The 11,180-nt window shown below is 65.2% G+C and overlaps 2 protein-coding genes across 2 annotated transcripts; one reads left to right on the top strand and one right to left on the bottom strand.

The window, feature by feature from the left end:
* Positions 1-2,273: 2,273 nt before the first annotated feature.
* ENDOG (endonuclease G) lies at positions 2,274-4,417 on the top strand. The gene is made up of 3 exons (XM_062207420.1): positions 2,274-2,971; positions 3,209-3,318; positions 4,075-4,417. Exons 1-3 carry the CDS (start codon positions 2,465-2,467, stop codon positions 4,355-4,357), a joined length of 900 nt encoding a protein of 299 aa, XP_062063404.1. The 5' UTR covers positions 2,274-2,464; the 3' UTR covers positions 4,358-4,417.
* Positions 4,418-4,468: 51 nt separating this feature from the next.
* Positions 4,469-8,815, bottom strand: SPOUT1 (SPOUT domain containing methyltransferase 1). Its single transcript, XM_062207419.1, has 12 exons — positions 8,766-8,815; positions 8,144-8,186; positions 7,808-7,930; positions 7,446-7,605; positions 7,011-7,100; positions 6,869-6,918; positions 6,582-6,712; positions 5,814-5,886; positions 5,620-5,718; positions 5,167-5,269; positions 4,926-5,073; positions 4,469-4,558 (listed from the first exon to the last, which is right to left on the bottom strand). The coding sequence occupies exons 1-12, from the start codon at positions 8,799-8,801 to the stop codon at positions 4,490-4,492; spliced, it is 1,125 nt and encodes a 374-aa protein (XP_062063403.1). The 5' UTR covers positions 8,802-8,815; the 3' UTR covers positions 4,469-4,489.
* Positions 8,816-11,180: the final 2,365 nt, after the last annotated feature.

Here is an 11,180-nt window from a genome sequence, read left to right as displayed (position 1 = left end):
CCTTTCTCTGTCTCTCCCTCTCACTGTCTGTAACTCTACCTGTCAAAATCTTTAAAAAAACAAAAACAAAACTGCTACAGAACAAAGGAGACAACAGACGCCCCAGCCTATGGAGTAGGGAAATGTATTTGTAAACCATTTACCAAGTGGTCAGTATTCCAAAAGGAACTTTAACTCAAAAGCAAGGGAACAGCATGATTTAAAGATGAACAGAGGGCTGGCACCATGGCTCAACATGCTAATCCTCCGCCTAGCAGCGCCTGCACAGCAGGTTCTAGTCCCGGTCGGGGCACCGGATTCTGTCCCGGTTGCTCCTCTTCCAGGCCAGCTCTCTGCTGTGGCCCGGGAGTGCAGTGGAGGATGGCCCAAGTGCTTGGGCCCTGCACCCCATGGGAGACCAGGAGAAGCACCTGGCTCCTGGCTTCAGATCAGCGAGATGGGCTGGCCACAGCAGCCATTGGAGGGTGAACCAACAGCAAAAAGGAAGACCTTTCTGTGTCCGTCTCTCACTGTCCACTCTGTCAAAAAAAAAGAACAGAGGACTGAAGAGACATTTCTCAAGAGAAGACTCCCAGCCGGTCAACATACGTGAGAAAACACTCAGCACGGAGTGTCAGGAAGTTCAAATTCAAACCAGAGTGACGGGGTGGGCATTGGACCTCTCAGTTCAGCATGCCTGGGCTCCGTATTGGAATATTCCCAGCTCTGGGTCCTGACTCCAGCTTCCGCGGCAGGCAGGGGTGGTGGCTCACATACTTGGAGACCTGGATTGAACTCCCTGTTCCCAGCTGTGAGCATTCGGGGAGTGAGCCAGGAGAGGGGGACCCTCCTTGTCTGTTTTATCAACTTACACCTGTCAGAATGTTACCAAACAGAAGGTAGGTATTGGTGAGGATGTGGAGACGGGCCCTTAAGGAAAACTGGGTGGGGGTTCCATAGGACCCAGCAGTCGCACTCCTGGGTGTGTGTCCCAAGGGTCTGGACCAGTATGGCGAGGAGATGTTGGCAGTCTGTTCGTGGAGGTATGAGGCAGCTTAGCCACAATACAGAACCAGACGTCCATCAGTGGATGAGTGGATAAAGAAAATGCAATTGCTATGCACAACAGAATACTAATCAGTCTTAAAAAAGGAAATCTTTTAAAGGTTTATTTTAATTTGAAAGTTACAGAGAGAGACAGAGACAGAGGTTTTCCATCTGCTGGTTCACTCCCCAGTTGCTTGCAAAGACTGGAGCTGAGCTGACCAGGAGCCAGGAGCTTCCTGGTCTCCCACGCGGGTGCAGGGGCCCAAGGACTTGGGCCATCCTCCCCTGCTGTCCCAGGCCACAGCAGAGAGCTGGATCAGAAGTGGAGCAGCCTGGACTCAAACCGGCGCCCATATGGGATGCCGGCGCCACAAGCCGGGGCTTTAACCCACTGTGCCACAGCGCTGGTCCCAGGAAACTGTTAACGGAAGTGAGGCAGGCCCAGAGAGACAAAAACTGCATGAACTCAGCCACGGACGGACTCAAGCAATGGACTTCGCAGAAGCAGGGTACAGTGGTGGCTCCCGGGCCTGGCGCGGGGAGCGGGCGGATGTTGGCTCCGGGGCAAAGCTGCAGCTGCGAGGGAGAAGTGTCCGAGGTGGGATGCGCACGTGGCGACCAAGGGAGTGATAAGGGGCGGTTCCAAACTGCCAGGAGGGAAATCGCCGGCTGTGCTCGCCCCCGAAGTCAGCTTTCGAGGCGAGCGCTATGCTAATCAGCTTGATCTAATCACGCGCACCGTGCCCACTGTCAAACGTCACGTGGCACCCCGCAAAATACAGTCATGTCCGGTCAATTTGTAATTAAACACTGAGCACCCACAGACGTCGTAAGACAAGGCGCCCGTGTCAGTGACAGTCGTGTTTTTCCCACAGTCGAGATGGTCAGCGCACGGCCGTGGGCGTCTCCCGCGCGGCGGGTTTGGGGGCTGAGCGCGCGCAGGGCCAGCGCCGGCCTCGGGTGGGTCCCGGGTGCACGCACCGCGGCCCCGCGCTCGGACTCTGACCCGCGCCGTGGTGGTCAGGAGGACGCGCGGGTCCTCGGTCCCTCCGCGAGGAGCCGCGGCGAGAACCGGCCCAGGGCTTGGCCGGCCGAGCTCCCTGCGCAGGCGCAGAGCAGGTCCCCCACCCGCGCAAGGCCCCGGGGCGGGGGCGGAGCCAGGCCCGGTGGCGACCAATGGCGAGCGGCGGCGGTGGCGCCACGCCCCCTCCTGCTCTCGTCTTAAAAGGGCAAAGAAAGGGCGCGGGGTCGCGCACCTGGGGCCGGGCCTGCTTCCCTTGGGTGCTGGGTGCCGAGCCCTAGGGAGCGCTTCCGAGCGCCGGGGGAGGACGGCGTGCCCTCCACGGCTCCGGCCCCGGCCCGGGCTCCGCGGAGCGGCTCCTCTAAGAGCCCCGAGGCCGCACGGCCGCGCCGCGGCTGACCACTCTCCAGCTCGGCCATGCGGACGCTGCGGGCCGCTCTCACCCTGACCCTGGGCGCGGGGCTGGGCGCCGCCGCCGAGAGCTGGCGGCGCCGGCGGGCGGACGCGCGGCCGGCGCCCGGGCTGCTGGGCCGGCTGCCCGTGCTGCCCGTGGCCGCGGCGGCTGAGCTGCCCGCCCTACCCGGGGGCGCAGGGGGCCGCGCGGCGGGCGAACTGGCCAAGTACGGGCTGCCCGGGGTGGCGCAGCTCAAGAGCCGCGAGTCGTACGTGCTGTGCTACGACGCGCGCACCCGCGGCGCGCTCTGGGTGGTGGAGCAGCTGCGGCCCGAGCGGCTGCGGGGCGACGGCGACCGGCGCTCGTGCGACTTCCGCGAGGACGACTCGGTGCACGCGTACCACCGCGCCACCAACGCCGACTACCGCGGCAGCGGCTTCGACCGCGGCCACCTCGCCGCCGCCGCCAACCACCGCTGGAGCCAGAAGGCCATGGACGACACCTTCTACCTGAGCAACGTGGCGCCCCAGGTAGGGCCGGGGCTGCAGCCGCGCCGCGCCGCGCCGCGCCGAGTGGACAGCCGGCCAGCGCGCTGGGGGTCCCGCACCCCCGGCCGAGGCGGGGCACGCGGCGAGCTCAGTCTGCCCGGCCCCTCCCTCGCAGCCCTGCTACCTGTGCCTGGAGCTTGGGCTTCCTGCTCCCCTCGCGCACCTTTAGGGCCTGGGCGGCCCCGGGACAAGGAGAAGCTGAGCCCCCCCTCCTCCCAGGTGCCCCACCTCAACCAGAACGCCTGGAACAACCTGGAGAAGTACAGCCGCAGCTTGACCCGCACCTACCAGAACGTCTACGTGTGCACCGGGCCGCTCTTCCTGCCCAGGTGAGCCTCCCAGTCAGCCAGCCCGGCCGGTCTGGGGCAGCACATGTCCACCCTGAGGTCTCGGCGAGCCTGTGTCCCCGCCAAGGGCCCTGCACGCCCCTTCCCTAGCCAGACCCGCGCACTCCCTGGACCGTCCCGCAGCCCTGCCCCTCTGCTGTCACCTTTGCCGCCACGCTGAAGCCCCCACGGCCCCGCCACGCAGCCTCCCAGCCCCAAGTGCCTGAGCTGCCCTGGGCACCGCGAGGCTGGAGGTCACGGCTGGCAGCCGACGGCGGAGCCTGCGCACTTGGGATGGGATCCAGGCCTTAGCACCAGTCCGCTGGCAACATGGACAAGCGGCCTCAGTGTCCGTCCCGTAAGGTGGGGACAGGACCTGTGAGGTCACACTCACCAAGGGGACCGGGTGGGACGGTGGCAGCATGTGCGTAGCCAGGGCCTGGGCCACGGGAGTGGGGGAGCGTGCCACAGCGTGGCACCTGCTCTGTGCTGGGCCCGGGGCCGGGAGTTCAGTCACTGTCCTTGACTGCTGGCCTCTAGGGAGGAGCCAGAGTGACCGCGTGCCCACGAGGACAGACGAGCGTTCAGAGGCCCAATTCCACCAGCAGCATTTATTGCGAGGGGCCCTGCCTGGAGGGTCCAGGCAGGGCGCAGCAGTCTCACAGTGTCCTGCGGGTGGGCAGAAGCTGGAGGTCAGGTCAGGGTGGCTTCCTGGAGGAGGTGGGCATGGCGCTAACCAGGCCCTCGGCCGTCCTGCAGGACGGAGGCTGACGGGAAGGCCTATGTGAAGTACCAGGTGATCGGCAAGAACCACGTGGCGGTGCCCACGCACTTCTTCAAGGTGCTCATCCTGGAGGCGGCGGGCGGGCAGATCGAGCTGCGCTCCTACGTGATGCCCAACGCGCCCGTGGATGAGGCCATCCCACTGGAGCGCTTCCTGGTGCCCATCGAGAGCATCGAGCGGGCCTCGGGGCTGCTCTTCGTGCCCAACATCCTGGCGCGGACTGGCAGCCTCAAGGCCATCACTGCCGGCGGCAAGTGAGGGCGGGGCCCCGAGGGACCACGCTGGGGGCCAGGCACAGTAAAGGCGGCTGTTTTTGGAGACGAGTCCCAGCTGTGTGCGCGCCGGGTGACCCACTGCTGCCCCGCCACCATCCGGGACCCGACAGGGCCTTCAGCTGGGCTGGGCACCAGCTCGGGCGAGCCCAGGCTGCAGGGCGGCCAGAGAGATGAGGATGGCTTCCTGGAAGACAAGTGTGGCCGTCGGCAGGGCCCCAGGAGGTCGAGGACCAGATCCGCTGGCCGGGCGTACTGGGCTGTCCCCCTGCTCCCGAGTGCACGGGCACGGCCTCCTGTGCCAGGACCTGGGGACCTGGGGCACAGCTCCAGATGCAGCAGGTGCGTGTGAGGCCCGGAGGGGCGCTGCCAGGTCTGCAGGCGGCAGGCAGCTCACCGTGGTCCCCCTGCCTGGCAGCACAGGCCAGCAGGAGCGCCCAGGCCCCCTGCTCTGCACTCCCAAGCTGTCCCTGCGGCAGACCTGTGGTGCTACAGGCCCCCCCACCCTTCCCAGCCAGACAGCCCGGCTGGAGGCGGCACGCGTGCGGGCTCACCTCGGTGCGGATGGTGCGGCTGCCCTGGCCAGGGCAGGTGTTGACGTACAGGTCAAAGAGGACGCTGGGTTCAGCCACCTCCAGGTTGGGGTCGGCATCCACCGCGGCTTCCAGCCCTTGGAGGCCGCCGAACACCACGAGGGCGTGCCTGGCACCCAGAGGCAGAGGTCACCGGTTGGGCGTTCACCCAGTGGTGCGCTTGGCTCCCCGCCCCCATCCCCCCAACCCCCACAGCCCCTACCGGAAGCTGGGCAGCTGGGCGGAGGCCACCTCAGAGCCTCGCTCCGACGTCCCGATGGTCAGGTCGTAGCCATCCTGGAAGGGGGCCTCAGCAAACACAGCACCTGGGGGCGAGGCCGGCTCAGGGGGGCTCCTGCTCCCCACAAGCCACAAGCTTCCCCACAAGCCTCTTGGCTGTGTGTATGCTGGGGGGAGGGCGGAGAGGGGGCTCGGGTGGAGACAGGAGCTGCAGGCTGGCCTCCCGCCCTCCTGGGAAGTCCAGGGCTGGGCTTGGCTGGGCAGGAGCCCCGAGAGCACCATGCACGTCTGGTCCTTTGGCCCCATTCCCAACCCCACAGCAGACACTATGAATCCGTCATGTTCCCCCCGGGGGTGCTGGGCGGTGGTCCAGGCAGCCCATCCAGGGAGCCTGAGGCCCGGGCACATGCGCAGGCTGGCAGGACCCCTGTCTTACTGAGGCAGGAGGCCAGGCGGACAGTGTAGCCCCAGTAGAGGCCGGCTTTGGTGCGAGGGTCCTGCGCCGACACCACCTTCCCGCGGTAGGTCTTGCACTCTGGAGGGGAAACGGAGGTTGTGAGCGCCGGGTGGGGGGCCCGGGAGCTGGGAGCAGGGGGCTTGGAGCCCCTGGGGCCAGGAAGTCCCAGGTACCTGGGAGCTGCTTCTGGCTCAGCTGCACGGTCACCCGAAGTCCCGGCTCCAGGTTCCGGTCTATCTTCACCTCCTGGGGAGAAACCAGAAAACGTGTTGCCTTCTGCGACCAGCAGGGGTCGCCATTTCTCCAGCCGCTTGCTAGGGGCTGGTGAGGGACCCTGGGGTCCAGGTCAACCTAGCACCGTCCCAGGATGAAACGGGCCGGACCTGCTCCCAGACCGCTCGTCTGTCAGAGGTGGACACGGGCCTGGCAGAGGAACCCCACTTGGTACCCCGTGTCTGGGCCGGCCACCTCCCCTCGCTGAGCCGCCGGCTCCTGGCCTGGTGGGAAGTGAGTGCCGTGGGTGGGGGTAGCAGCTGTTGCTTCCTCCTCCACCATGGCCTGCCGGCCCTGCCGGCTGCGAGCGCTGATTTCTGCTGGGTTCTGAGCACCCTCCCCAGACCGTGTGAACAGGTGGGGCTTGGTGCCCCAGGACCCCTGGGTGACAGGAAACTGGTTCTGGCTGCATCAGTGATGAGCCCGAGGACCGGCCTTCGCTGACCTGCCAGCTGCCTGTGTGCGGGGGTAGGGGTGGGGCAGCAGCAGATGGCACACATATGGGAGAGCAGGTGGAGTTCCTGGCCCAGGCCTCGCTCTCGCTGACACGCCCTCTGGGGTGTGCCCAGAGAGCTGCCTCTGTGCCTTCCCAATAAACAGATCAATCCTTCCTGGCCTCCTCCCGTGGGGAACTCACAGGTGGGGTCCGAGCCCACGCCCCTGCCTACCTTCTTCATGCCGCAGTTGACGAACGAGCCGTGGCCTGGCCGGGTGGGCCGGTCTACCACGATGCCCTCGCGGAACTCGGCCTCCTCATCCTGCCGCATGTGGTGGGGGCTGTCCAGGGGGTTCAGGAGCCCTGGGGGGGGCAGGAGACAGGCGGTGCCAAAGCACAGGGCGGACGGTGGGGACCCTGGGCCAAGTCTGAGCTCTGCTCAGGCCGGCCTCCCAGTGGGCCAGGGTGACTTCCCAGCCAGTGGCTGGGGCAGGCGTGGGAAGCGGGGGTCAGGTGTACCTGCGAACTGCAGGTCCTGGTGCTTGGGGAAGAATGCCTTTCTCAGGTACCTGGCCAGGAAGGCAGATGGCAGAGGTTCCGGGGGCAGTCACTTCTGAACCCCACAGCTCCCTCCCCACGCACAGGGAAGTCACCGTCTTACTGTGGACACTCCAGGTACTGGAGGATGCGGGCCAGCTGGACGCATGCCTGCCCCTTCTTGCCCACTCCCTTGAACTCCCCCTCGACGGTCCTGGAGGGGAGGAAGGCCGAGGCTTGGGGCGAAGCTGCCGCAGTGACGCTGCACCCCACTGCTAAAGCCCCTGGGAAGGCAGTGGAGGATGGCGCAAGTGCTCGGGCCCCACCGTCTGTGTGGGAGACCCGGCTGGAGTCCCAGGCTCCTGGCTTCGGCCTGGCCCCACCTCTGCTGCTGTGGCCCTCTGGGGAGTGAGCCAGGGCACAGAAGAGCTGTCTCCCTCTCTCTCTCAGCCTAAGGGCTGCCCCCTTAAAAGCGCCTCCAACCGCACCTGACCTCTGCCCGGCCGCGCTGGGAGCCCCGCTCCTCCCTGGGCTGCCTGCCCGCGGGGTGGCCGCTCACTTGGCATCCTGGCCCTCCTCATCGAACACCACGACCTCATCCACGCAGAAGATGGCGCAGGCCCTGGCAATCTGGCCAGCCAGGTAGGTGCGGAGCTCGGGCGACTGGGCGTTGTCCAGGATGGAGCCCGGCAGGGCCACACTCAGGGTGTAGGGCCGTCCTGGGCAAGAGACGGTGCCCCTGGTCAGCCTGGGGCCAAGGCTCCCCTCGCTGCGCCCCACCCCGGAGGGCCCCAGGGAGAGCGGCAGGGGCCTCAGTCTGCCCGGGGAGAAGTGGACAGAGTGGCCTGCAAGGCCCCTCTGTGTGCCCCCCGCGGCAGTGACCGGGTCAGGTCCTGCGCATGCGCAGTGTGCATGGCTCACCCCGGTCCTCTGCCTGCGTGGCTGCTTCCTCCTCCTGCTGCTTGGCCGCCGCCTCCTGGGCGCGCTGCCGCTCCAGCTTCTTCACCATCTTCAGATCTTTCCACTTCTTTTTCTCCTCTTTCTCTGGATGAGAGGACATCTTGATTGGGGGGAGGGAGGAGGCTCCGTGGGCCTGGGCTCTGGGGTGCTGCTGGGTGAGCGGCCAGAGCCTCCCCGGCTGGGGTCTGGTGGGACCCATGGGGACACGGCCGCTGCTTTCCCCAGGGGCCGCTGGGCACTGCTGGAGAGGTCTGGGGAAAGGCGAGCGGGCTCTGGCCCCACCCCGCCCTAACTTACTCTGCTGCTTCCATTTCCGCCACTCCACTCGGCCGTGTTCGCCCTAGAGCAGGGGTGGGCGTGGGTCAGCAGTGTGAGGCTGGGCAAGCCCGGGACCCTGCACTCTGCAGAGCCACGGCGGCGCCCTGGGACAAGCAGGGGTGGCCCAAGGGCTTGGGCTCCTCCGCCCACTGGGAGATCGGGATGGAGCTTCAGGGCCTGGCTGTGGCCTGGCCTCAGCCCGGCTGCTGTGGGCATTATTTCCAACAGTGAAAATAATAAACCAACAAGCATTACGCGCGTGAGGCTGCGAGGAAGCCAGGGCGGCAGGAGGGCGGGCCCCGCCGGATCCCCAACACCTGGGGCCAGCCTGGCGCACAGTGAGCGAGCGGTAAACGGCTGCGCCAATTCCCACGAGGCAGGGGCGGCCTCCCGCCTCCAGCCTCCAGCCCCGGCCACAGCACCGCGCGCGCCCCCAGCCTCCGCTGCTCCCCCGGCCTGGGGAGCACGCGGCTCCGGGCGTCGGACCAGCGAGCAGCAGAGCGCGGGAGGGGCGGCCCGGCGCCGCCACAGGCCCCTCCACGCGTCGTCCTCACGCCGCAAGCCTGCCACCCGGGCCGGGTCCCCCCAGCCCGACACCCACCGGGCCGCACGGCCGCTTCCGCACGCGCTCCGCCATGTTCCGCCGCACTGGCCACGCCCCTGCCAATCAGGCCCGCCTCTTCCGGCCACACCTCCACCGCGCAGCCCAATCGGAGGGAGAAGCGGGAGGCACACTGGACACGCCCCTACCAATCAGCCCCTTCTCTTCAGGCCACACCTCCACCGCGCGGTCCATTCGGAGAGAACGGCGAGCGCGGGGGCGTGGCCGGGCGGCGGGAGCTCCGCGGGAGGGGCGGAGCTAGTGGCCGAGCCGGCTGGATGCCCACGCGGACAGGGTCTGGGGTCCTGTCCTGGACCCCACGACGGCCCGGGAGCCACCCTCCACGTCGGGGCGAGCTCCAGCTGGAAGTGACAGACCTTTCACTCCAGTTCTTTTTGTGAAGATGTGTTGGTTAACTCTTTGGATTAACACTTTTTTTTTTTTTTAAGCAGTCTCTGCTTCAAGGAAAATTGAGCGGACAGCACGGGGTCTCCGTTAACGCCATGCCCTGCCTGCCACGGTGACAGCTGACGAACAACACGACTCATCACCGGCTCGGGCTGTGGTCCCCAGGGTGTCGGAACAGGTCTGCTCTCTGACCCCCGGGCTCCGCCCAGGCCCTGGCAGCAGCTCATCGTTCTTGTCTACAGCTTCGCCTTTTCCAGAATGTTCGTGGAAGCCACAGAGTATGCAGCCTTTTCAGATTGGCGTCTTTCTTTCCTTTAAGATTTATTTATTTGAAAGGCAGTGTTACAGAGAGAGGGAGGGTCAGAGAGGGGTCTTCCATCCGCTGGTTCACTCCCCAAATGGCCTCAACAGCTGGAGCTGAGCCGATCTGAAGCCAGGAGCCAGGAGCTTCCTCCAGGTCTCCCAGGCAGGTGCAGGGGCCCAAGGACTTGAGCCATCCTCCACTGCTTTCCCAGGCCATAGCAGGGAGCTGGGGCAGCCAGGACTCAAACCAGTGCCCATGTGGGATGCTGGCACCACAACAGTGGCCCCAATAAATGAGCCTTTATAAAAAATGTAAAAACACCTTAAACTTTTCTAATTAAAACAGATTTAGTATCAGTTGATATTTCAACGTAAAATTCCAAGTCCATATGCCAGACTCTGGAGAATTTCCAATGTCTTCAAGACACACAAATAAGCTTTGGCTATCTGTCCCCCCACACTCAAGGGTAGCATCTTAACTGCTGTGCCAAAGCCCTGCTCCTAACTGGTGTCTTAACCAAAGGGCAAACAATCCCAAACTGACGCTAACCGGGTGTCCCTCAACTCACCCCATCCCGACAGTACCCAGCCATGCGGAATCCAGATGAGGGGCTCGGGCCCGCGAGGCTGCCTCCCCTGGACGCCGGCAGCTAGGGCTCCCTGGCCACTGCACCCCATCCCCCTCGGGTTCATCAGTGAGCGACTCACGAAACCCAGGAAAGTGCTGTACGCAGGATTATGGTTTTATTACCCAGAACACAACTCTGAAAGGGCCAAACAAAACAGGTGCCCCGGGGCCGGCGTGGCACGGCGGGTTGAGCCACCACTTGCAACACTGCCAGCCCATGGAAGAGCGCCTGTTCGAGTCCCAGCTGCTACTTCGGATCCAGCTTCCTTCTAATGTGCCTGGGAGGCAGCAGAGGATGGCCCAAGCCTGGGCCCCTGGCACCCACGTGAGACCCGGATGGAGTGCCGGGCTCCTGGCTTCAGCTGGCCCAGCCCCGGCTGTTGTAGACATTTGGGGTGAACCCAAGTTCTTGGGCCACCGTCTGAGGATAGAAGATCTCTTCCCTGTCTCTGCCTTTCAAGTAGATACAAATAAGTCAACTTATTTTTAAGTTTGCGGCCAAGTCTCCCCCGTGGGCTCACTGCTGAGCCTCTCAGATACTGAGCCCGGGAACTCCCACACAGGAGCCGAACGCCCTCGCCCAGGTAGTTTCCCAACACCACCTGCTCCTATCAGCTCCCCATCACATGCACGCAGGAGCAAAACCCACAGCCTTGCTCCCCAGGGCATCTCCGGGACAAGCCCGGTGCTGCGCTCCCAAATCTCGGTGCCCTGGGCAGGTGCAAGGCGCTGGGGCCGCCCCGGGGCTCCCCGCCTTGTACAACGACACCCAGGGACTGAAGGCGCTCCAGGAGTGGGCGCAGACATTAGCTCCTCCTCCTGGCCACGCCTCCCACCCATGGGGAGGTGCCTGCCTCACTGTGGCCCCAGCCCGGAACCATCAGGTGGACAGAGGCTGAGGTTGCAGATGGAGCCGGGAGCCCCGTCCTGCTCTGCCGTGTGTGGCGGACCCAAGCCTTGGGACGTTATCCGCTATCTCCCTGGACACACCAATAGGAAGCTAGACTGGAAGTGAAGCAGCCGGGACGCGAACCGGCGCTCTGCCAGGGGACGTGGCCGTCCCAGGCAGGCCCGGC

Source organism: Lepus europaeus, chromosome 12, assembly GCF_033115175.1.
Source record: "Lepus europaeus isolate LE1 chromosome 12, mLepTim1.pri, whole genome shotgun sequence".
In the NCBI taxonomy this organism is placed as follows: Eukaryota; Metazoa; Chordata; class Mammalia; order Lagomorpha; family Leporidae; genus Lepus; species Lepus europaeus.
The sequence above is the reverse complement of the archived record's forward strand: the minus strand, read 5'-3'. Positions and strand labels throughout refer to the sequence as shown.